General features: G+C 37.8%; 1 protein-coding gene across 1 annotated transcript; it reads left to right on the plus strand.

Moving 5' to 3' along the window:
- Positions 1 to 204: 204 nt before the first annotated feature.
- rab15 (RAB15, member RAS oncogene family) lies at positions 205 to 20,688 on the plus strand. The gene is made up of 7 exons (XM_005805176.3): positions 205 to 559; positions 15,373 to 15,433; positions 16,563 to 16,623; positions 17,138 to 17,215; positions 17,748 to 17,837; positions 18,983 to 19,048; positions 19,130 to 20,688. Exons 1-7 carry the CDS (start codon positions 436 to 438, stop codon positions 19,289 to 19,291), a joined length of 642 nt encoding a protein of 213 aa, XP_005805233.1. The 5' UTR covers positions 205 to 435; the 3' UTR covers positions 19,292 to 20,688.
- Positions 20,689 to 27,654: the final 6,966 nt, after the last annotated feature.

The raw sequence follows: 27,654 nt of genomic DNA on the forward strand, positions 1-27,654 counted from the left end.
GAAAATGCTTTCTTTTAGTAATTTTTTAAGTCCTCTGTTGTGTTTCAAAGTGCTTTGTGATGCATATTTTTAAAAACATCTTCACTCGTCTTTACTTTCTTACAATCAACATGGAGTGGAAATGACTGTTACACTTTTATTTATTTTATTTTGAAAGGCATGACAGGAAAAGCATTTTTATAGCAGAGAATAAATCGACGGAGGTCCACCGCACCCACTGGAAGCTGGAGGCTGCTTGGGAAGCTGGAGCGTCCCAGTTTTATTGTCACCAGTGAACAAAAACACGCACAGCCTTAAGTGGTCCTGCTGAACAGACATGGCATCCAGGCGGGGAGAGAGTGGCCATTCATCGCTCAGTTAGCTGACTCTGATCTCAATTTTTATTTTATTCTTATTTTATTTTTCCCCCCACTCAATAGCCCATGAAACAACACCATGGCTAAGCAGTACGATGTGCTCTTCCGACTCCTGCTCCTCGGGGACTCTGGGGTTGGAAAAACATGTTTGCTATGCAGATTCACGGACAACGAATTTCACCCTTCCCACATCTCCACCATCGGTAAGACTCGTGTTTTCTTGTCATCATCAACCGCTATTACTGTTTATTTGAAACGAACTGCTCTTCTGTCATTTTATATTGAAAGAATTTGCAGCTCATTCCTTTTTTTATCATCATGTTTTAATATTAATCCCACAAATTCGACTATAAACAAAATATAAAATGGAGATTTAAATTTAAATAAAGCAGGCAGTGTGACTGAACTAATCATATGCATCTTTTAGGGTGAAGAACAAACACTGGGAGGGATGAAAATGAGTTCACAAAGTATCAGCACTTTGCAATAACAGTGCAACACTTTGCAAAACCACATATGGCACAATTCCCAATGCAGTAAAACATGCGGATCATGTTTCTAGAGTGAGTTCAGCATCTGGTCTTTATTGTTCTTGATTTAATATAGCAGTATGCAACAAACAAATACTAGCATTTCTGCTGCAACATAACTGAATCCTCCCAACTTTTATTATGTTCTCAATGATTATTTTCATAATTTTTCTATATTTGTACAATACCTGCTTATGGCTTCTTCTGCTCCTTCTCTATTTGCAGAAAAGTTTTCCCACCGGTAAATTTACCACACTCCTGCTCATAACTATTTCCCCCTTCCTTTGGTTTAATTTGAGCTTGCAGAATATCTCAGTTTAGACCATGGCAAGCACATTACTTAGCTTCATTTTGACAACCCTCACATGGCTGCGGCTGAGTCTCTTATCTTTTTCTTTCAGCGCCTGTTTCTTCTGTGTGCATGCATATTCAGGTAATAGACTGATTTCCTCCCCTGCTAAGCTTCGTTTTGTGAGACTCTGCAGATGCGTCTTTCTGACATTGTTTGCAGTAATTGGGCACAGACTGGAAAAGCCAAAATCCAGTCAGTGCTGTAGATGGAGGGCAGAAAGCCATTTTTGAACTTTATAGAGCAAAACATGGGAACATTTAGACAATATTGTTTAGAAAATATGATTAGAAGATTGTTTTAATAGTTTGGCTTTGGGACAGAAACTGCCTCACAGATAAACAATGCAGTACATGTACAGCTCTGGAAAAAATCAAGAGCCCACTGCACTGACCCCCATTGAAAACCTCCCAGTTATTCCTCCAAATGTTGATTTCTGAACTCTTCCTGAGTTAAAACATTAGTATTGTTGTTTCTAAATGAATATTTTCTTGTTTCCTTTGCATTATTTGAGGTCTGAAAGCTCTGCATCTTTTTTGTTTTGACCATTTCTAATTTTCTGCAAATAAATAAAAAAAATGTGCTTGTAATTTTGGAGACATGTTGTCAGTAGTTCATAGAATAAAAGAACAATGTTACTTTCACTTCATGTTCATGTTCAACATAAACCTATAAAGAGTAAAATCAGACAAACTGATTATTTTAAGTGGTCTCTTAATTTTTTCCAGAGCTGTATTTTAAAATAACTATTTTAGAGTCATTAAATAACTCTACCTCATAGTTCTAAAATGAAAGGACTCATTGCTCATTAAACTATCCCAACATTTAGATATACATACAAAAAAACATACAGAATTTACTATGTTATTCATTTTCTTATTGAATAAAAATCCAAATTGTTTTTTTTGTAGAGAAAATATGCAGGTTTCCTCTCAAATCTATTAATTCTTCTTGAGCTCTTTCTCATTTTGTCAAGTTACAACAACAAACAAGTGTGGGATCCATTTATAATCAGCTGCTCGAGTCAACACGTTGTAGATCCAGCTTTTGCTGCAATTACAGCTGCGAGGATTTCACTGTATGTCTCGCTTTTCACATCTAGAGAATGAATTTGTTATGTTTTAGGCTTTTCCAAGCCTAAAACCTCTGCCTGAGTCTTAAATCCTCTAACAAGTTTTCATTCCTGATTGCCATGTATCCATGTTGCATCAGCTCTAACCAACAACTGTGCACAGTAAAAATAAAAATTCATTGCATGTAAAACATTTTTTTTGTCACTTTACAATTCTAACCTATTTTGAGTTGGTTTTCCACAACATCCCCATAAGCTACAATAAATGTTATCTCTCTATAGTCACCATCTGCAAAGTAGCAGCTCAGTCATTTTTTTCTTACACGGTCCTCAGATTTTCTTCTTCATAGACTGCAAAATGTGCTTCATGCTATCCGGTTCTGTCCAAGAAGTTTGAAGTATGAATTTTTCATGATGGGAGCTTAATCACCCTCCACAGGCCTTGTGGCTGTGATTCTTTGGTCATCTGAAGCCTTTTCCGGAGAAGCACTAAAGACGTTTTTGTGCCACGGATCTCTTAATCTAGCTGAAAAAAGCCTAAATTTCAATTTGATTGTCCTAAAACAAAAATAAGTCTGATCACACCTGTCTGTAAACGTTTTGCACACTCTTTAGATTGCTCTTGTGATTTAATATTTATTTTTAGTTACTATTTAATTTACACTTTTTTTTCTGGATCTTCTCCCAACATTTTTATAGCCTGGAGTAGCGTGTGCATTTAATTAATGATTGGACCACAAGATCCAACTGTGTTAGCCAGTTTGATAAATGTTCATGTTTGCCATGTCTGCAGTGAGCTATTTTAAGTCCTAGTCCTATAATGCTTCACCCTACACTGAGATATTTACTCTGAATATTTCCAGACTTATTTCTCTCATTTTGAAAATGTTTAAAAAGCTGAATGACATGAGATTCGATAGATATTTTCTTTTACCTGCAATGATTAAATCTTCAGTTTCCAATAAATACTTCCCACAAAGGGTCAGTATATAATCCTCCAACCTTCACAGTGACGGAGAGATATACATTTTCCTCCATGTGGACCCAAATCTCCCATCAGCTCCACTGACGCGCCAATCAATCGTGTTCTGGTCTTATTATCTGAAAATCTGCCCACACGTCTCACCCCTGAATTTTTGTTCTCCCGTATCCTGTTATATTTCAAAAACACGAAACATTAACCCCTTAAATACTTTTGTTTCCCCTTCAGATGTCATCAAGTACTTTGCAGTATACCTGAGCATTTCACTATTACTTTTATTAAGCAGTGACGATTTTGGAGTTGATTTAAAAGAGCTTAAAGTTTCTGTCCATCACAGATTTTCAGGCGTTTGTTTCTGGAGCTGAGTTTAAATATTACTCATTGGGAGTAGAGTGAGGCTTAAAACTTTTCCAAAGGATAAAATATATATGTATCAGTTTATCTGGGCTTTAGCTGTTGACATCTAAGCATACACTGGTTTCTGAAAACATCCATGATAAAGCAACATTAACTCATCTCGGAGTTAATGTTGACGTCTTTAATAAATCATAAACAGTTGCCATAATCTGCAAATTCCTGCAGTGTTGGATATATTTTCCTTTCAGCTGGCAAATCCTTTTCGTTTGCAGTTCTGTTAAGTTTAAGAATGATGCACCAAAAAGTGCAGACTAGATTACAAAACTGTGATAAAATGTTGATTCTTGACGGCAAATTCAATTTGGTTGAATTTGCACCAGTTGTGCTAAGTCTTTCAGCTTTTCTGTATTATCTTTATCTTGTCTATCCACACAAATAAATGTAATGACTCCGCAGTCATTAAAATGTGAGTATGGGTTGCTTTTTAGCTCCTTGGCACACCCGGGAATCCACAAACCGTTTTAGTTTTACATTACCTGGGTGATATCTGTGCATCTTTGAGCGATAAAAGGGCCGCACTTCAACAGGAAAGAAAACTGGCCCTTGATGTGAGTGATTAAAATAGGACATGTTCCTCCCATTTCATTTCTCTCTTCTGGGATTTTATCTGGATGATTTTTAAGCCTGGTTGACGGGATTTGACTTTGTGAAAAGGTTTGTTGTCTCAGAGGTGTCGGCTTATCTTAGCATTCTAAATTCAGAAGTTTACCTGAGGAATGTAGCTTGTTTTTTAAGATGATTTATGAAAATATAGAACTAGACTCTTACAGATTAAGATGTCATGTTTTATTTCCACAAAACAGTTCTCTGGTCTCCAGAGTGCATATTTCTCTGGCAAAGAGCTCGTCTTGAGATGATCTAAAATTGGTATTTAGTCACACCGCGCAGTTTAATCTTCCTCACCTTCATCTCCATCCTAGACTCCCTCTGGAGCCAATGGCTGTGAAATCAGCCATAAAACATCACCTCCACCCGTCTCTACTTCACACCTCAATAAGCTGCTGCCTTATGTTGGACTCTTTGTGTTGTTTGGGTCACGGCCTTGTCATAAACACTCAGTTGACCCCTGCTCATCACTCTGAGGATCACTGCCACCGCTGATGGTCAGTGTGTCGTAAAGAAAATAGCAACAAATAATACTGTGCCGTAGTTTTAGTTTTTGTCAGGGATAGCTAAGGTGTAAACCTAAAGTATTTCTATATTTCTGCAACTTAATGTTTTGAAGACCTCAAGGACTACTCCTGCCACTTTCGCAAGTTTTTTGTGATAAAAGCTAACTGGAAAATGTATATTGCCTTTAAAAAGTATCTATACATCTTGAATTTTACCACATTTTGTAATAGCACAAACTATGTATTCCTCTGATTTTTAAACCTTTCTGCAGCATGTTCAGTAAAGAAGGTAGTATAGTACTATTATGTAACACATTTGTTGAGATGTAAATCATAAGAAGAGCAAATAAACTTTGGTTTTTACTACATCAAAGTACGAGATGCAATGCATTGGATTTTGATGTTAGAACCTAATATCTCAGTATCTAGGATTTCAAAATGGCAGCAAATCTTGTGTTACTCAGAAACTCAAGTATTTACTAAACTAAAGGTGGTACTTGTTGTTTGCAATGGCCCAGTCCAAGTCCAGACCTAAACATTGCAGAGAATCTGTGCCAAGTCTTATAATTTGCTGCTGACAGATGCTCTCCATCCAGTTTGTTTTGCAACCAGTTTAGTCTCTACAGGTACAAAAACAATGTGCCGTAGTAGCAAAAGATGGCTAAATACAAAAAACATTCCACACTTTTCTGATTTTTATTAGTAAAAAATATTGAAAACGTGAAATTTTCCTTCCACTTCAGAGGTTTAAAGTAGTATGAACACTTTTGCTTGGGATTGTATGAATCCAGAATATATTTATGTATCACTGGTGTTTCTGGAGTTTATTGGAAAATGCTTGGTAGAGTATTAACATGCATGGATGCATTGATGAAGTGTATTTTTCAAAAATGTTTAACAAATTAAATGCTTTCAGGTGCATTACCAGCTCATTTTTATCATTTAGTCTTAGAGTTGGAAGATCATGGCCATTTTACGTTGCTTTTCAGCATCTTCACTACCATTCAGCTTCTATCTACATTTTTCAGTGTTTTACTCCTTATAATTTAGTCTTTATAATTTCACTTTCAGAGTGTTTTGAAGTTGTATTTTCTCTCTGAGTCTCACAGAGTTAAAAACAGGCTTACAGCCTTGCACAGTTTGTTTCAGAGACAGTCTCTTCGCTGTGATGTTGTCACGATTACTTTGTTTTGGTCTCAGCCTGAAGGTTTTTCACTTATTATGCTTTTGTGGTTCATTGCTATGATTTTCATCTTTTGTTTCGGTCCTGGTATTTCTAGGTTGGTTTTGCTTCACTCTTCACACCGGGTGTTGCTTTAAAGATAACGCCTGCCTTTGTTTATTCATTACCTCTATAAGTGTTTAAGCCATCTGCAGTTACTGTATATTTTTGCTTTCCTGTAATTTACCAAAGTTGTCTTGAGCGACAATTCTTCAGGCTTTCTGAAGAGCTTTCTCTGGATTTATTTGTGTTTTCTTTAATTTCTGTTCAGTCTTTGTAAAACAATTAAAAAAGACCATTGTAAGAAAAAATTAGTAATGCCAAAGGTAAGACACTATCCGTAGAAGATTAGGAGCATATGGCTATAAAAATCCAGACATAGAGAGATGTCTCATCATTTAAGTGAATTAGATAATTGTTGAAATGTTTCATTATTTCATTAATTCAGGTCAAAAAGTGAAACTCGTACATTATATTGATTATTTATATACAAACTGATATGTCCTAGGTTTATAGAATGCTAAAAGATGATGAAGAAGAAATTCTTTGCCACAGTAACGTTATGTTAAGGCAGTATAATAAAGGAGAAGACAGTTGACTTGATACTGACATGCTCCTCAAGAACGGTAAGCCAAAGTAGGTCATTGCAGAAGATTTTTGAATGTGCTGTGGAAAGTTAAGTAGTAGGAAAAAAGTCAGGTAGAAATAAAGATTATAAGACAAAATAACATTAAAAAGCTTGATGAAGGTGTGGCTAGACCAGTGGTGCCCAAAGTCGTCCTGGAGAGCCGGCATCCTGCATGTTTTAGTTCTCCACCTGGTGGTAGTAACAACCTCCTCAGCAAGCCAATGTTCTCCTTAGGCTCCTAATGAGCCATCATTTGATGCAGGTGCGTTAAACCAGGGAGAGAACTAAAACATGCAGGATGCCGGCCCTCGAGGACCGACTTTTGTCTGTTACATTCCCTGTATTAGGTTATTCCTAAACCAGAGACAACATCAGAAACATCTTACCTGATCAGAGCAGAAAAAGAACTGGAATCCTCCTTTCAGGTGAGAGTAAAGTTTGGAGATCATGAGTATCATCAAAATTAGTAGAAACAAATGCTTAGAATGTATCATTTCATTTGTATGTAATCTGTCTATGTGATATGTTTCTATAATGAATTAACTTTTTGGATGATATTCTAATGTATTTAGATACACCTGTATTTAAAGGTGCATGTTAAAGATTAGAAGAAAATCTTGTAAATTTAATCATCTTAGCAGCATTAGTGTATGCCTTACTCAACGCATGGAAGGAGCAGAGAGTAGAAACGGTAGAAAGGTACTCAACTTTTTCTACTACTTTTACACAACTTCACAGGCCCTCGCATACAGGTGCTGGTGCGAGGGCTTTCACAGGCCAGGGCCTTCACATGCCTTCGCATCCAGGTGGTGGTGCGAGGGCCTTCACAGGCCAGGGCCTTCAAGGATCCCTGGCCTTCACAGGCCATCGCATCCACGTTCGGTGCGAGGGCCTTCACAGGCCAGGTCCTTGAAGGATCCCTGGCCTTCACAGGCCCTAGCGTCCACGTGGCGGTGCGAGGGCCTTCACAGGTCAGGTCATTCAAGGATCCCTGGCCTTCACAGGCCCTCGCGTCCACGTGGCGGTGCAAGGGCCTTCACAGACCAGGTCCATGAAGGATCCCAGGCCTTCACAGGCCCTAGCGTCCACGTTCGGTGCGAGGGCCTTCACAGGCCTTCACATTACCACGTGGTCGTCTTATTCAAGCACTTCTGAAGGAACAGCCTGCGATGTCATCGATGACATCACGTTCGTTTTGTCGGTCTGATGTCATCAGTGACAGTCAGGGACGGACGTGATGTCATCGATGACATCGCAGGCTGTTACCTCAGAAAAAATGTTTTTTATACCTATGTTACATGTCTCAGCTGTATTGAAACAGTTGTAACAATTGATGTTTGTTTTGTTTTGTCTCTTCTTCTCCTTTCTTCCGAGTGGGAAGCCTGTAAACAAGAACAGCTTTAGAGAACGAAGAACGACCGCCGTTTTCTTCCCCAAACTCTGTCTGTTTTATTACAAATTGTGAAAATCATGAAATCATGCAATCATACATTGAACATTCCTTTGTGCATTCATGTCCATGTGTCCTTCCGTTGCTCCAAAACAACCATATTCCATCTACTTCAATAAACAACATCAGCCCACACCAGCTGTGACAGCATCCATGGGCCAAATCAAAACAATTCAACAATCGATTTAAATCTTACAGATTTACATAAAAAGAAAACTATTCCTCACGTTCAGTGAAATTGTAAGGCTACTAATTTCTTTGAATTGTAATAACTCTGAAAAATGTAATCATATTATTAGTTCTATAATTTAATATGGGCATATTTAGAGGACTAGATCTAGCTTAAGCTAGTACAGTAGAATCAATTACAGGGCAGTAGGGGACAAGTGGTAACGTCTATAATAAATGTTTGAAACTGATGAGAACTGATTTCCGGTACATGTAACAGAGTAACTTTAACACTTCCTATCAAAAGATAACACAACCCGTCAGGATACCACCGAAATCTTAATAAGGTTGGGTCGGAGAGTGTATCGAAGTTTAGATACATGTAGCAAACTTCTATAACGGCTGTTTTACGACCGTTATAGCTACAAACCGTAATTATGAAACAAAATCACTCTTTTTCCCTCGAACGTCTAACCACGTCTAGCAAGTAATTACGAAATCAGCACCGAATGAACTTGTAAATTTACATTTTAGCGGGGACAGTTTCCACCAGCTTCACACTACTAACCTGTAAACAAGAACAGCTTTAGCGAACGGAGAACGACCGCCATCTTTTTCCCCAAACTCTGTCTGAGGCGCAAGGGGGAAAGGGGCGGGGCTCCTCACTCTAGGTCTCCTGGTGAAACGCTGTCTATAATTTGGCTCTAATAAAACTGGAAACATCAGTATGAGACCTGAAAGAGCGTAGGGACACCCTAGAGCAGTGGTTCTCAAATGGGGGTACGTGGAGGTACTGCAGGGGGTACGTGAAGCTTTCCAAAATATCTTTAAAAAATCAGTAGGCTCCTCATAATAAGTCTTGGGAAAAATTATTTTGTGAAAAGTTCGATAAAATATAAATGTGTGTTCATGCACTGAATTTTGTATTCAGTATTTAGTTTCAATATCCTTTAAAATAAAACGGTTTGACTGGTTTTATACCTTCCTGGTGGTCACCGTCTTCTGTTTTTCTTTTTTGTTTAACCATGCAATGCTTGCAATATGGATGTATTTGTCAGGTTCACTGATATAAGTTGTTTGGCTTTAATAAATCAGACAGTGATTTTACAGCACTGTACCCCTTTTTAATTCCAAAAATGTTTTGCCCGTGTCAGGGGGTACTTGACTAAAAATATATTTTTAAGGGGGTACATCACTGAAAAAAGTTTGAGAACCACTGCCTTACTGCAACCACAGAACGATGCTTTTATATTTATTGATCTTTCTATTGATAACATATTTGGCCAACTGTACATAATGCCCACACCTGATATTATACACCTTCAGTGGCTGAGATGCTAAAGCTTAAAGAAGCGTGAAGAAAGAAACAATTCAGGGAAATGTGGGTTAATTGCAATCCATCAAAAAGCCATTAGTATTTTCAGCAAATGTTTCATAATTAAATACTTTCCAGAAGCTATAATTTAGACATTAAAAAAAGAAAGAAAACATCTCAGTTTATTTCATATCAGGCAAGTTTCTGCCGTGTTCTGCCTTTCATTCCCAAGATTAAACTTCTAGACTTCCTTTGTCTCCTGCAGCTTTCAATTTATTTAATAAAATGTATTCATAACACTATCCAGCTGCGTCCCGAGGTCTGCCTGCATTTGCATTTTCTCCACCATAAAAAAACAGAGCCCTGCACGACATCTGCTGCAATTTAAACTGTTGTTTACAACACATTTGACTTCTCTCTTTGTCTCTCTTTTAGGAAATACTTTGGTCTCAACCACAAAATAGATTTTTTTTTCTCCTGCATTAATATTTTTATTTTTGACTTACCATTTGGTACAATGTTCAATTTTATAGTTTTTAAGTGACAGGCAAATTGCTAAATTTGTTTTTTACTTCTCACTTCATTATCCTTTGAACATCTGAATATTTCGCCAAACCTGTCTTTGTTTGTGAGCCAGAAAAATAAAGCACTGTAACACGTAAAGAGAAAGAAATGCCTTGTAATTGTGCAACGTACAGGAGAATACCACTAGGTCCAGCAGTAAAAGCTGCCAGTTGCTTCGATTCAAAGTCCTGCACGAATATTATGAGTGGTGGAATTACGCAGTTCAGCTGCAGCTTCTGAGTTTTTCTGAGAAAAACTGAAAAATCTTCGTGTTCAGTCTGATGCTGACTCACCTGGAACCAAAAGAGGACATTCATAGCTTTTAATAAATCCCACTGAAGGCCTTACTTTGTTCAGCCTTTACCAGATGTACTTCAAAACACTCTCAAACACTTTGACAATGTTTTTTTTAAATGATATTACATAACTTGTTCATATCCAGTGGGGCCAAGAAGAACAAATACTGTGTTAGACAGCATTCCCTTTTTACATGAAGGAAGTTATAAACACCTGATGAGATTTACCAAAGTTTCAGTCAAGACACTTTTTTTTTGTTTTGTTTGACAAAAATTTCCATGGTGAGGTTAAATTTTTTTTTAAATTTACTTTGTTTTACCACTATTACATCAGGAATGGTAATAGCTAGTGCCGAGACTGGAAAAGCATTTTTTGATGTTTTACCTTAAACAGTTTGGATTTAGATCTGTTACACTGTAAAAACACAAAATCTTATGATATTGTTGTCAAATTTCTGGTGCAAATATTTTAGTACACTTGAAATACAAGTACCTTTTCAGCAAGATGTAGGTGCTTGTTTTAATTGAATAATTCTTGAATACAGATAAACAGTACCAATGTTATGTTCACACCACAGCCTGAAGTGACCCAAATCCAATTTTTTTTTATCAAATTGGATTTTTTTTTTTGACGTGGTCGTTCACACCTCCAAATATATGCGACTTGTATGTGATCTCCAGCGTGAACAGCAAACGACCTGAAAATGCCCCGCATGGGCAGTAGAGGGCGCAATAACGTCATTCACAGAGCGTGCTCAGTGTTTTGGCCGTATTCATGTCTGTGGTTTTGCCAACCGCCATTAAAAAGAAGAAGAAGAAGTAGTGCTCGGTGTTTGCGGAAGTAAACATGGACGCTAACTGTCGAGCATAGCTTACGATTTTGAAGTTGTTGTCCGGCCGGAGCTAGCACAGTAACAACTTCATCAATAGAGTTCGCCGTGATTGTTGTTTTTCTTCCCGCTTGCGCGTATCAGGACGCAGAATTGTGACGTTTGTCGAGTATCAGTGACGTTTAGGTCGGATAAACGCGACCTAGACATTTGAATCGGATACGTATCGGATATCCAAGTGGCCTGTTGTTCAGACTGTCATGAAAAGATCAGGTACAGGTCGCATTAAGGACAAAAAAAGAGAGAAGAAAATCGGAATTGTGTCACTTCCGGCTGCAGTGTGAATCCAGGCCTAGTTGCGTGTATAGAGACCCCTGTAAGTGGAGAGAGTGAGATAGGTGTGTTGTTTCATAATTTGGTTTACACAAAGCTTAGCAGTTCAGGTCAGATCAATGACAGTCAAGTAAAAATAATAAAATTAAAATGTTTTGTCCCTTGATCTCCAGCGCCCACATGGCGACGGGGCATGACAGCTGCTGTCTGTCCTCTGCTGGTTATGACAGTTATGGATGATAAATCTCGTCCTCCACTGAATAAAAGTCATCCATCCGTTCATCCATCCATTACTGGGGCCATCGCCATCACTGACATGCATTACTGCAAAAGCCATCTCATATTATCAAGCACAGTCAATTAGTTCAGTCAGTTTAGGGGTGTGTTCACATTAATTTTTACATGGCTCTCACGCTGCCAACTTAAATTACGGTTTACTTAGATTAAGTAAAGTGTTCGCTACACCGTGCAAATTTCACGCCATTGTTAGAATTATGAGTGAAGTAAAAGTGGAAGCCAAATAAAAATTTTTTTTAAAGCTGCTCTTTGAGGTTTTATATTTTAAAAAGCTGCAATGATAATATTTGAAGGAGACCGCTGGCTTCCACATAAAGCCTTTTTTATTTACTTACAGATTAAGCCAAACACACATGACCTGATTTCAATAAAATTGGATTGTGCCACATTTGTTAGCAGCATTTTTGTCTTACTGCAAAAATTTCTTGAGTTCTTATAAATATTTTACAGTCCTGCGATTAGTTAGTGATTTATTAAACTCAAACTTTCAGAGGTCCAAATAAATAGTTTGTTTTTGCAGCTATCGCTAGGATTTATGTGTAAGGAAACGGTGTAGGTTTCATGGTTCCCGCTGAACTTTCTGCCTTTCAGTTAATTTTATTTTTACAAACATAGTAACAGTGGCAGCACTACTAAGATATTGCAACTGATATCTTGGCTGCAATATTCAAAAATATTGTGCAGCCTTAAATTTCACCTGCAAATGAGATTCTATTTAAATCCTAAAGCAGTGAAGAATTTTATATTTATTATTGCTGTGTGACATGATCTTTAGTTTTGTTTTCTCATCATTTGTTTTAATGACAAAGGCATTCAGATCTTTTAATTTTTTTCCAAAAAGTTGAAAGATGCTGTGCGGTTTGATGCCAGGGTTGTGCATTTATCACATTTACGTTTATTTATTGTGATAAATTCCTTATCATGATAAGAATTTTGAATTGTTGTTGTCAGTTAAATTCTAATTAATGATGTTTATAAGCTCCCCAAGATCTATTTTTACTTTTTTATTCCACTGTTTGTTCAGTTAGAGCATTAAAAATTTTAAAAATATGTCATTTTGGGATTATTATTGCTGAGCCATGCAGTCATAGTTATACAATGACCTAAAAATGTAGCTTTTATTGTTATTGCAGTACAGAAAACATCATGATAAAACTTTAAGTACATATTTCCCACCCTTATTTGATGTCGTTAAAATTGAACTCAAATATAAAGCTTTGGGCTGATTTCCATAATGCTGTTTGGTTTTGTTTGTACACATAACGCTATTACTTCTTCAGCTTCTGTCTGTACCTTCAAATTAATAAAAAATAAAGTACAATACAGGAAGCTTCTTCTTCTCCCCTGCTGCCCCTGGTAAGTCAGGATACTGATTGCTGTGCTGACCTTTCAGTTGGCCCGAGTCCTCTGCAGCTTAAAGCACACATTGTATTTCTTCTTCAATGAGGTCTCATGATGTCAGTTCAGTATCCGTGGAGCCCTCACTTGACTCCAGCTTGTTTTAAGCAAGCAAAAATCTGGCAGGCTGTTGTGCATCCGTCAGCTGTTTTTTGTCAGTTTCTCAAGTTATGCATAACCCGCCAGAAAAGCAGCCATAAAAATAAAATCACCCGCACACTGCGGCTTCCCTACTCATGTGAATCGATTGGAGTGAGTTTATTTTTCTCAGCGCTTGCAATGCCAGCTGTGACACAGAGATGCTGCAGACTATCGGGTTAATTGGGTTGAGTTGCTAATTGATTTCTCTGGGATGAAAGTAGTCTAGATGCCTGAGTTTTTAAAAAAAAAAAAGTAATTTAAAGTCACCAGTCACAGAAGATCAATGGAGGAAAAAGTTCAATTCATTTAGAACATTTGTATTCTATATAATAACATATTTATTAAAGACTTTATTTATATTCTATAACTGTTTTGTATTTTTGCTCTGTTACAACTCTCTCCTGTACAAGAATTTACATTAATTGGCAACAAACATGATTAATAATCATAATAAATGAGAATGAAAAGCATATCTTACCTGAACTGGTTTGTTAGTGAAACTATTTTCAATATATAAATTAGAATATAAGATTAAAAGTACATTTTGAAAATAACCAGGAGATATTAAACATATGTTTCATTGAGCCTACATTTTTGTCTTAAGATTTATTGGTCTGATGTAATATTTTAATATTAAATGTTGTGTTTTCATTAACATAATTAACAGGAGGAAAGGCTTGAAAACATCAGCACATATGCAAATAATCCGATTCACTTAGTAACTGACATAAATTAGCTTTTTTTAATAAAATACATGACTCCATTTACATTCATTGAGTACAGTTACTGTTTTTGTTTTATCCAGAAAACACGACCAAAATTAGAAGCATCCTTTCTAAAACTTATGTAGAAAAATTTCTCCATGTATTTTTGCACTTTTATGCTGGACTTTTGCAAAGCAGTTTTAGCTAGATGAAGAAGTCTCTAAAAGTTCAGCAGCGAGTTGAAAATGCTGCAGCCAGAGTTTGACAATACATCCCAATAAAAAGGAGAGATCTAATAGCATCAGTGCTGACCTTCCTTACTTAGACTCCCTACCAAACTGAAGACAACATTAATTATACCAACAATTTCCCAGCCCTAAACTGGAGGCAGAGCCTTTAGTTTTTGGACCTCTGTCCTGTGAAACGAGATGGTCAAGTTGTATCCAAAATGCCAGCTGCAGACCTATTATTAAAAATTAACATAATATTTTGAAAGAGCATTTTTAGAAAATATTGTATATTTACAGTGTCCAATTGTTATGCAGATTGTATTTGTCTATATTTTCATAGATTTCACAAAGTGTCACTAAAGAATCTCTTCACTTTATTTATAACATGAATTCTTGATTGTTTTAGTCTCGTAAAGAACTTGGAATCATCCAATCTCGACTGATTGGGGCTTTAATACAAACAACTTCCAGTCAGAGTAATTAAGTTCTTGTCATTTTGTACAGGCAGATAAAGCAAACTAAAACATCTCAGTGTTTGATTTAGACTCCAGAAGATTTAGCACACCCACTTCTCTTAAAAATATCATTAACATTCTCTTTTTCTCTCTCGATTTGAACCCATCCAGTTTTTTTATTGTATTTTTCTCCTCTGATCTGTTGTCATTTAATTGTTTTTTTTTTTTTATAATCGGTACAGAAAGCTGATCTTAACGGTTCGCTAGATCATTGCCTTGATCTCCTGACAGGCTGATTATGCTGTGACAGCGGGAGTCTCGTTTTGTCAAAGCTGTCTGTGATGTTTGCAAAGCCGTAGCAGAAAATTGGTGATCTGCAAAAGGCGTTTTCCTTTGGTCACATTGTTGAAAGAAATAAAATGCCCAACTAAGAGTTTTAAAGCCCTGGAAGAACATTAAATAAACCCAGAACTCTCCTGTGGCTGCAATATTGTATTTTTTAACCATATCTTCTCTCCTGTAGGAGTCGACTTCAAAATGAAGACGCTGCTAATAGATGGTATCAAAGTTCGAATACAGATATGGTAAGATATGGGAGCGAGGCTTTGTGTGAATGCAGTGATCTGTCTGACAGGATATGATTTAAAAAGAGCAAATCTTGTTGGAATTATGTTGTCGGTAGTTCACAGAATAAAAGAACAATGTTCATTTTACTCAAACATATACCTATACAAAGTAAAATCAGAGAAACGGATCATTTTAAGTGGTCTCTTAATTCTTTCCATATTCAGAGTTGGGCAGGAACTAGTTACATTTACACAATTTAATTTACTTGAGTAATTTTTTTTTGTGAAAGAATTTAATTTTAGGAGTATTTTTACTACCCTGTACTTTTTACTTTTAATTGAATAATTTTATTATGAAGTATTTCTACTCATACTTGACTAAGATTTCTGGATTTTACCCCCTGAATGACAGAAAAAAGCCTTTTAACCAAAAATTCACCAGACACAAACACACAGCTGCAGTTTTTGTTAAAGTTTCATAAGCTTTTTTTAATGAAAGAAACTGATTTAGAAAAATTTTCTTTTGCCTGAATTTGTTATTTTTTGTTACTTATATTAATTATTGCATTTTGGTTATTAAAATACTAATATCGTCACTTAACTTTACATTTTGGTCTGCCTGATTATGTAATTTTTTAAACATTAAATGATTGCTAATTTATCAGTTACTCAGTTACTTGAGTAGACTTTTCACCAAATACTTTTTTACCGTTACTTGAGTGATTTTATTATGAAGTGTTTCTACTCGTACTTGAGTAAAATGTCTGGATTTTCTACCTACTGAATGAAGAACAAACACGTTTTAGCCAAAAATTTAAAGTTTCAGAAGTTTTATAGATCTAAAAATTTTTCTTTTGCCTGGTTTTGTTATCTTTTGTTATTTATGTGAATTGTTGTCGCTTTGGTCTTTAAAATACCGAAATGTCCACTTAACGTTACATTTTGGTCTGTCTGATTATGTAATTTTTAAATATTAAATGACAATCAGATCAGTTACTCAGTTCTTGAATAGACCTTTTAATACTTTTTCACTCTTACTCGAGTAATTTCTTGGATGGCTACTTTTTACTTTTACTGGATTAAAATATGTTGAAGTAGTGCTAGTCTCACTTGAGTACAACTTTTGGGTTTGTTTGTTTCTATGCAGGGATACGGCGGGCCAGGAAAGGTACCAAACCATTACCAAGCAGTACTACAGACGAGCACAGGTACATTTATTTATCTGCAATATCTGGTTCATCACATTTAGCTTTTAATTATATTCTTAAAAGCAAAAACCATTCTGTTTCTGTTATAAGTCAAGTCTGTTCGGAGCAGCATTTATGCAGGCAGCTAAAGTACCTTAAAACCGCCCTCTTTTGCTTTTCTTTAGCCTTGGGCTGATGTGAGCTCAGAAGGACCAAACTAAATTGTCCTTTTTACCAGAAGCTGGTAATGAAATTTAAGTGAAATTGTCTCGTTCCTGTTTAGTGGATTATTCATCGACCAGACGGCTTACAACTTCTGCAAAGCCTCCAATGTTCCAGGCAGTATCCTGATTTACTTAAACTAATCGCATTACTTTAGCTTAGCTTAGCTCAAGCACATTAGGCCACCACCTCTGAAAATCGTTGAAATTTCATTGGCTCGCTAGAATTTATTTGTTTCAAGAAAAACAAAATAAACAGAGGGAGATAAAATCGAAGGTCTGAGGTGCTTCGATCGTTTCTTCTCACTTTGCAGGGAATCTTTTTGGTGTATGATATCACGAGTGAGCGATCTTTCCAGCACATCATGAAGTGGGCCAGTGATGTGGACGAGGTGAGTCATGCTCTGCGCTTTTAAGAGCTCCATAAATCAGGGACATTAAAGAATCAGAAAGCACGCTTTCCACATTTCAGACAGAGCCACTTTAACAGATCTGCTGAGAGTTCAGAGAGCCAATTCTGACAGAGAACATGGTGAGATGGAGACCGCGTTGTGTGAGATTTTCATCTTTAATTTCCAGTTTCTGGCAAATTTTTAATAGTGTTTCCATAAACAAAGGAAATGAAATTTTTTCAGGTTTCTGTCTTTCACAAGCTGTCCTACTTTCCACTGCAAATCCCTTACTCTTATTTTTGTCTGTTAATTGAGTCATTATGGGCCTAATTTCCTCAGTGGATCTTTCTGAATATAGCCTCTATTGATCTTGGCGTGCTTCCCTACGTCTGATCATGCTCTCATTTCCTGCATGCTCTCACTCGTGTGTTTTCTCTCCCACCCAGCTTCTCCTGACATTTAAATGTTCCCTTTCTGTCTCTTTATTGCTGTTTAAAATCTCCTTTTATGTCCCCATGACGAACATGTGCAGTACGCTCCAGATAAAGTCCGGAAGATTCTGGTCGGGAACAAGTCAGACGACGTGGAGAAGAGGCAGGTGGCCACAGAGCAAGGTGTCAAGGTGAGTCGGCTATGGTCTGGTACTTGCTTTGCAGAGGATTCTTGGACCAGCATGCTTAATATTTTCAACACAAATTTTCATTTTGGTTAAAATTGGGATTGAAATATAGAAATATTAGGTGAAGTAATGTATTTTTTGGTAAAATTTTTGTTATGCAGAGCTGAAATTAGGGAAAAATTGGCACCGAGTGGATGCAGTTTCAAATATTTCCACAAGAGGGAGCTGCTTCCATTTGTTTTGAATTTACGCTGCATTACAGGTGAAGTGCCCAGACGTAGAGTCCTCTTGTTACTTAAACTATTATTGATATAACAATAAAAAGTTGAAATAAGAATTTGTCTCAAGGCTTGATGAACAGAAAGTCCTCTTTTCTCAGATGAGGCAAAGTAACTTCGGCAGATTGGAAACCCAAAGAATAATTTACAAATTTTTGACTACAAGGTTAATTCATAAACTGTTTTTGTTAGAAACACTTCTGTAAAATCTTGTTAAGACACAAATTAATCTTTATTACCAGTCAGCTCTTTATTGTTCTCTATAGACAAACTGCGACAATGTCAGCTCTCTTGGCTTACATGCAAGGAAACCTTACGAAGCAAAAAGAGGATGTGCATTTCTAATTTATGAACATTAATGTAAAATCTGCTTGACAGAAAATTTCTGTGGTTGTGCCTCCTGCAAACCTTGAATTGAGAAGCCAACTTTATCGACAGATCAACTCTTTTATGCTTTGGCATTGTCTGTGCTATCGACTCTAATTCAGTTTGGGTTTTCTCCAAGAGCTTGGCAAAACTACAAAACAGACAAATAATTTACATTGTGATCTTTTGATCAGGGAATCTCCAGGTTTTTAGAAAAAGACTTTCTTCACCTGTTGGACTTTCCCATTGTTCTGAGTTCAGAGAATGTTGTCAGTGGCTGATATGGCTGTAGTCAATCATGAACATTCACAGTATTTAGTACAACTTATAGAAACATTTGGGTGAATACATGCAATATTTTACTCGGTAGGCGCAACTTTAACCTTGTTTAGATTAGAAAACGTACCTTAACTTAAACAAGTGGAACCAATTATCGTTTTTAAACTTAATTGAATTTCACAAACTAAAAAGCTACATTAAAGAGGCTGCGCTTCTCTCTTTCAGCTGGCCATGGCTTATGGAATGGACTTCTTTGAGACAAGTGCCTTCACCAATCACAACATAACAGAGGTGAGATCATCTGAAAGACACTGAAAGTTTCGCAATCAACATATTATCCCAACTGTTTTTCTTTTGTGTTTTGGTTCAAAGACTTTTACACGACTGGCTGAGCAGGTGCTGGCGGCCAACAAAAAGGACCTGGATCTACTCCGGATATCCCTCAACGACGAACTGAATCTCACTGCTCTGGAGGAAGAGGAGGGACTGTGTGACAGTGCGAGTGGCGACCAGCAGAAAGCCTGCTGGTGCTAAATAACGGTGCACATCTGTCTCCAAGCATCGATGGAAAAATCTGCTCGATTTTCGGCTTTAATCTGATATAAATGAGACCAACTTTAAATCAGATTTGGAGGTTCACCAAATGGATAAACTTTTCAAGGATACATAGAGAGACAATTTGCCTTAATGCACTTGGTGTACGTATGACAAAGAGTTTTCTGCAAAGTTCAGAGTTACTTTAATGAAATGCAATTCCTATCCAACAATTTGGCACAAATGTTTCCGGAACGGGTGAAAATGTAGATTTGACATTTTTGTTTTATGCCATTTTCATCCCTAGATTGTTGGATGTGACTGATCTGAATTATTTCACCATGTTAATTTTCATTATGAACTATAATTAATTGTCTGATATTGATCATTGGGTTGGCTACTGCCCAAAATGGTGCAAGTGCTCTGATAATGACTGCTTAGACTGTTGTGTGAAATATTACCACAAGAGGGTGCTAGGTGACTATTATAATATGATCAAAGGTTCAGTTTTAATTCCCTCCATTGCATTTTTGTTTTATCACACTGATAAAAGCTACCTTTAATGGACATAAAATATTAATTTCTTAATTTCCTTGCTTTGATTTCTTGTAAAACAACCTGCTGACAAGTTGAGGTGTTTGATGAGAGTAGCTTGGTGAACAGAATTTAAAAGTTTCTGTTTCCCTGTAGCAAAACAGAATGTATTTTTCTATGTTCTCTGTTTTATTAGCATGAAAGAAGCTGCACTCAAAACAGGTTGACAGCTCCTTGCATTGTACATAGCAGGTGTTTTAAAACTGATATTCATGAATTTTACCACAGTAATGTTAGAAATTGTTACAAAGAGCCCTAAAAAACAGACGGTCTAAAACTTTTACTTTACTTTGTTGAGAAAATGTTTTGCTTTTTGTGTCTTTGTACAGAGTTTTGGATGCAATTTTCTTTCTTTTTTTGCCATTTCTGAAGGAACAATTGAAACTTTAGCATGTAGGTCACATTTCTTTCTTTTTTACTGCAACTTCAGTGAAGTTAATCATCTACTCAGCATAACACAAGCAGAGCATTTGACCAGAGTTGCCTCTTTGAAGGTCACACAGAGTATTTATCATGTAAAAGAGAGCTTGACCTACTACATTTTTGCAACTTCGTATTACTAAATGCTACTAAAACAAGTGTTAATGTGTGCCATGTGTGATATGATAGTATGTGGTATTGAGTGATGTAGACTGTAGATACACAAGGTATTATTGTGTTGCTTTTCAGGACCATTTCTTTTCCCTCTTGTAAACTACTTACGTGGTAATTGTGGAACTATATTAATGCAAACATGTAAAATGCAACTTGTTATTCTTAGAGAAAATATGCTGAATGTGTCTAAGTAAATATTTGAAGATTTGTGACGGTGTTTGTGGTGTTTTTCTCGGCAACGTTTAGATTAAAGCATTTCTGCTCCTGTTCAGTGAGTTGTAATGATCACAGCTTAGCAGAGAAAACACAGCAGTCATGGTGCGAAGAGAGACACTAACACATACATTTTTTTAAAACTTTCAGTCATTTTCATTTGCAGATGTTTAAAATTTTATTCAAATGTCAAGATATTCTTCTTGTGAAGAGAAGAATATCTACTGTATGTCGCCATATATTTTCTTATAACTTGCAAGTTATTTCAATAGATTATAGAATGCATTTATAAAATAATTTTTAAGCATACAGGTTACAGCTTACTGGGCAGAAATTACAGGTTACATATGTGAATTCAAACCTTTGTTTCTGGAACTTAGGGTAATATCTTATTACTTCCAGAAATTTTAGTGGTTGCTTTCCAGATTATTGTACTGAATTTATTTATGGATTATTTTTTTAAAACCTACAGGTTACTTGCTGGAAGCTTCATGGTATTTTTCAAGACCAACAGCTGCTGGCAGGAACCTACATATTGCATCTTTAAATTTAAAGACAATGTCATCAAATCCACAAGGTACTTTTTGGAAACCAGATGTTTTAAACTGCATTGCATGCATTGCTGCATGTCATTTCCTGAAAGGTGTAGGATGCTTAAAGCCAATCACAAGGTATCTTTTCAACGTAAAGATTGACGTATAAAACTTCCAGATTATTTTCTGCACCTACTGCAAATTTGTTTGTGTTTTCTATTGAAAGCAAGGCTATTTGCGTTTTTTCTTAACCGATTATTTAGTCAAAAAATAAATGTTTAGAAAATTCAAGAGATTTCAGTTTTTTCTCCTACTCATACTGCATCTTGTTTTCATTTTAAGTTTAACTACCCTGACGTGTATCTCTGTTTCCACAATCCATCTCACTTTGACACACTGACAGCGAACATTTTACAAAAAATTCGGGATTTTAAGGACTCAGAAGGATGCTGTCAGAGTACAAGTTATTTCAGATTTTTCTGTCATGCCTTAATTTAACCACTAGGTGACACATTCGCCCCATTACCTCTTTCTCTTCTTTGTCAATGGCTGTTTTCAGTGTAAGCACTGAAAACGTGACATAGCCTGAATTTTATCAGACCTTTAAGAGTTTACGCAGCAGAATTAGCTAGTCTATATGTTACTGTCATTAAATGATCACATTGTTCTCAAAAGAATTGTTGGTGAAATGCAAGAAAACACGCAGAGGATATTCTTAATAAATAAAATGATGTAATATTAATTCTTACTGTGTAGTGGCAGGATTTTCTTAAGTATGCGAGCAGGGGAAAAAGCTGCAATGCATTTGTTCATCACCTCGTTTGAGCTGTTAATGTTGTGAACTCATTAAGGTTTTTCGGGATAATTTCACCACAACAGTGAATATTCAAAGGGGAATGTTGTCTGGTGGAAAGATGCGACAGCTGAGGATCTCTCACAACACTAAGTGACACACAGACACACACGTACAAAATGACAAGTCGGCGTGCACGCGCTGACACGTCGCAGCCACGCGCACACATCCTGCTCTGCCCACACACGCGTGCAGACGGGGAGCTCATTGTTGCCGTTTCGAGCAATTATAATCACCAGCCACGTCGTTTTCTGCAACACCATCCCAACCACATTCCTTCAGGTCGTGCAGCTGTCTGACATTCAACCATATGGTGCGTCTCTGCGTGTGGGCGTGCGTGTGTAGGGGTGCGTGTGAGAGAGAGAGAGATAGAGAGAGCATATGTGAGAGAGGAAATGGAGAATGTTTTAGGATGATATAACTGAGTCTATGTGGGGAGGAGTGGGATGGAAGACAGAAAAACTCCCAAATATTCCCACAGATATCCACATTTCCATGATGTTTTTCACAGTGATGCTGAAGTGGAAGAATTGCGTTGATATTTTAGCATTGCTTGAAGATCTGTATGCTACGTGATTCTTTAATGGAGTAATCCCTGATGTGTCATAGGTCTAAAATGATGAATATCTTTTGCAATTTGAGATCATTTGAATGTCTCTCATCATACCGTTTGTCATTTATTGTGCATTTTGATTTGTCGCTGTCACAATGAATTTCACTTAATTTAAAAAAGCACCTGATTAAAATGCTACCTCTACAATTTTCTCCCCTATTTTTTTCAATAAATATTGGTAAATTTTAAAAAATGACTAAATGAGTCTCTATTTGCAGTTTAGTGATATAAATCACATTTCCTCAAGCATGTGGCATCCCGAAGAAGCCCGTTTCAAATAGAAATGACTCTATGAATGCTGTCATGCAGTTATCTAAAAACAAAACAATAGTTTTAATTGTTTTCACAATAGTCCCACTAAATATTGTGACATATCACCCGCCTATTTCTCATTAAAATGCACAATAACTTTAACCGATAATAACCGACAGCCGAGAACATATACCTGGAAATAAGAAAAGCAAAAATATAAGGCCGTTAACATCAATACTCTTAAAAAGACCAAAAACAGTTGACTCTTCAGAAGAAGATTTAACATTATTTAACAAAGAAAAACTATTCTTAAGCCAACATTTGCTAAAATATATAATCAGAAATCATGTATGAAATGAACATCTATTTATACTAGGTTCTGCTTTATGAGTGAAAATGGATGGATGGATGGACCGAACATTACTGTGCATTCCTACAAATTAGGAAATATTCTTTTATACTTTATTGAGAAAGTATAACAAGTTTTTATTTACCGTCCATCATGTCAGCATATTTATGAGATGTTGTTCTTGTAAATATGACTAGTCCAATAAAGTGTCAGTCACAACAAAGACATGAAAGAGAGACGATATAGGCCACCTTCTGTCAAATTTTAATCGGAGTTTGATGGATGAGTGATTGATGACTAATAGATTTTGATTTCCGGTCACAGGATGCCCCTCCCCCACCTTTCCCACCCATCCCCCACACAGATCCGTTATTCCCACGCCTTCTGACCTCTATGGATTTGAATCAGCCAATAGAAACAGACAAGGGGTTCGGCCTTTACTGTTTCTGCTATAAGTAATGTTGGAAAAATCAAGCACTCTACTTGTAAGAGTTGTTCAAGAACTTTACAATGAATGGAACTAAACGAGTTCATCCTGCTGCTGAGAAAAATGGACCTACCTCCTCTGCATCAATTGATACGGATTCGAAGTTACCTAGCCCTAAGACATTCGCTAAAATGATGAAGTCAACACCGTTAACAAACAAATACTTGCTTGCTGAACAAGAAGAAGAAGAACCTGATATTGTATATGAGATCCCGATAGCAGTGAAACCGGATATGTGCCCTGTGCTGGATAAACCTGCAAGCTCACCTTCATCGCCTGATGCATCTGCCTCAAACACTGCTGATAAAAGAGAAATACCGACAGGCGGAACGTCTCTTCTATGCGAAACCCCAATATCCATCTATGACAACTCCAGGTTTGAAGCGGATGCCCCGAAGAAATCGACATTTTATCTGTGTCGTGTGCAGAGCCCGGTATTTGGATCTCTCAAGGCAGACTGGTCTTTAAAACCTCATGGTCGATGGGGGTCATGGGATTATGTTTTCCGTTATGAGATCGGAGAGCTTTACCTGTACCAGCTGGACAAGGATGAGGAGCTTTCACCGATATCAAATACATGCAGCCTCACCTATAACGACTGGGCAGTGCTAAGGCTCGCAATTCCTCGCGCCAATGAAGATATGGAATTGGCCTTAGAGCAAAATACAAGAGAAGATGAGGCTGACCCTCGATCTGCAAAGAAAACCAGAAGACAGTGTTTCCCGACCGATACTGAAATCGGAAAGGGACAAATTCTTTTCAGCGCAGTGTGGAAAACGAAAACTACAGAATCAGGGCGCTGGTCCTTAAGGGCGAGCAGACGGAGGGGGCAATTTGCAGTGACCAACTGACCTGACCGACATGTTTTAGGAGATGTGGGGGGAACCGGAGCACCCGGAGAAAACCCACGCAAACACGGGGAGAACATGCAAACTCCACACAGATGGTGTCTGTGAAGACGCAGCGCTAACCGCTGCACCACCATGCTGCCCACGTTTTTTCCAATTGGGTTGGGAAGGGATCTATTTTCTAGTTTGTCAATGGGGGGAAGAACTTTTTAAATTTGGTCTTGACGGAGCGTGGCATGGAAAAGGTGAGAGAAAAGCTCACCTGGAGCAAACAGAGGAGGACAAGAAGCTTCTAGTGAAGCTGAGAGCTGAATATGCCATCCTCCAAGAAATCACAACAACAGAGAAGAAAATCCTGCAAGACAAGGAAAGAAGTGCCAAGGCTGAGCTGGAGAATGTTAACCGTTTGTACATGGAGCTAAACAGTCGGTTTGAAACCGAAGTAACTGCATTAAAACAGCAAGCAGAAAAACACCAGGAGGAGCTCATTTGTGTGAAAAATGATTTACAAAGAGCGAGAGACGATCTGCTGCTGGCCGACACTCTGAGAGCCGAGGAAGAAGGTTTCCAACAACAACCCATCACAGTTTCCCAAGAGAAGGAAGAAAACTCACAGAACCAAGTTAAAGTATTAAATCAAGAGGTTTCTTCAGAGGAGGATCTCTCAGGAGAACCTTTACCAGGTTCTTCCACGGATCCAGAATCCTCAGAAGAGACTGAGGTCGCTGGAGAAACCATCCTGGAGGATTTGGACAATCCAGATGGTAAAAAGAAAAAGTCTAAAGTTTCATTTTGGAAGAAAGTACAAAACACTCTGCGATGGAAGAAGCCAAAAAAGAAACAAACAAGTGAAGACAATCAAGAACGTGTCTAAAGTTCTTGATTTTGATATTTAGAGAAGGAGAAAGACGTGCAGGAGACGAACCGAGGACTGGAATCAAACGCATGGAGGTTGTAGCCTCTGTGAACGGGGTGCCATGCCACGCTCCGTCAAGACCAAATTTAAAAAGTTCTTCCCCCCATTGACAAACTAGAAAATAGATCCCTTCCCAACCCAATTGGAAAAAACGTGGGCAGCACGGTGGTGCAGCGGTTAGCGCTGCGTCTTCACAGACACCATCTGTGTGGAGTTTGCATGTTCTCCCCGTGTTTGCGTGGGTTTTCTCCGGGTGCTCCGGTTCCCCCCACATCTCCTAAAACATGTCGGTCAGGTCAGTTGGTCACTGCAAATTGCCCCCTCCGTCTGCTCGCCCTTAAGGACCAGCGCCCTGATTCTGTAGTTTTCGTTTTCCACACTGCGCTGAAAAGAATTTGTCCCTTTCCAATTTCAGTATCGGTCGGGAAACACTGTCTTCTGGTTTTCTTTGCAGATCGAGGGTCAGCCTCATCTTCTCTTGTATTTTGCTCTAAGGCCAATTCCATATCTTCATTGGCGCGAGGAATTGCGAGCCTTAGCACTGCCCAGTCGTTATAGGTGAGGCTGCATGTATTTGATATCGGTGAAAGCTCCTCATCCTTGTCCAGCTGGTACAGGTAAAGCTCTCCGATCTCATAACGGAAAACATAATCCCATGACCCCCATCGACCATGAGGTTTTAAAGACCAGTCTGCCTTGAGAGATCCAAATACCGGGCTCTGCACACGACACAGATAAAATGTCGATTTCTTCGGGGCATCCGCTCCAAACCTGGAGTTGTCATAGATGGATATTGGGGTTTCGCATAGAAGAGACGTTCCGCCTGTCGGTATTTCTCTTTTATCAGCAGTGTTTGAGGCAGATGCATCAGGCGATGAAGGTGAGCTTGCAGGTTTATCCAGCACAGGGCACATATCCGGTTTCACTGCTATCGGGATCTCATATACAATATCAGGTTCTTCTTCTTCTTGTTCAGCAAGCAAGTATTTGTTTGTTAACGGTGTTGACTTCATCATTTTAGCGAATGTCTTAGGGCTAGGTAACTTCGAATCCGTATCAATTGATGCAGAGGAGGTAGGTCCATTTTTCTCAGCAGCAGGATGAACTCGTTTAGTTCCATTCATTGTAAAGTTCTTGAACAACTCTTACAAGTAGAGTGCTTGATTTTTCCAACATTACTTATAGCAGAAACAGTAAAGGCCGAACCCCTTGTCTGTTTCTATTGGCTGATTCAAATCCATAGAGGTCAGAAGGCGTGGGAATAACGGATCTGTGTGGGGGATGGGTGGGAAAGGTGGGGGAGGGGCATCCTGTGACCGGAAATCAAAATCTATTAGTCATCAATCACTCATCCATCAAACTCCGATTAAAATTTGACAGAAGGTGGCCTATATCGTCTCTCTCATGAAGCACATCAGGCAAATTTCCAGCATAGTTAGAGACATATTAACGCTCGCAGTCAGTGTTGCACATGAGATGATGACTTCATGAAAAAGGCCAACAGAGACCCTTTCAACATACCCACTCCTAATCCAGAAATACCTGCTCAGCAGCTTTAATTAACTTCCTGAGCATCATGCCAGACCAGAACAAGACCCCCCTCCTAAACACTCAACCTGCCCCATCCTCATCAATTTATTCATTCCTAACTGAGCTGTAGCTTTATGGACACAGTGAGGAGAAAATAGACTCTAAATCACACATTCAGATGGAGTGGTGTAGGCGGATGCTGTTTTGTGCAGCCAGATCTTACACTGAATCAATTTGTCCTCCATTTTCTGATGCCACCTGTACCTGCCTGGTGCTTTTCAAAGTGACTCATGTTGTTGAAAAGCAACTGCATTTGGCCGTCTTTACAGTATGAAAAAGGCTGAGCAAGAGTCACAACTGGTGAGTAGGTTAAAGGACTCAAACGCAGATACGAGGTCAACACAGCGATGAATGCAAAGGAGAAGAATTATTACAGAACCAAAATCCAAAACGACTCAGAGACGGAGGAAATGTCAGAGATAGTAATCTTGAAATAGTCATGGCAGCATAAGGCAGAAGATAAACAAAAATCACACACAGTGAGAAGCTGACGAAGAATCGCACTGTTTCAAATGCAGCAC

This window comes from Xiphophorus maculatus, chromosome 15 (genome assembly GCF_002775205.1).
Source record: "Xiphophorus maculatus strain JP 163 A chromosome 15, X_maculatus-5.0-male, whole genome shotgun sequence".
Classification (NCBI taxonomy): Eukaryota; Metazoa; Chordata; class Actinopteri; order Cyprinodontiformes; family Poeciliidae; genus Xiphophorus; species Xiphophorus maculatus.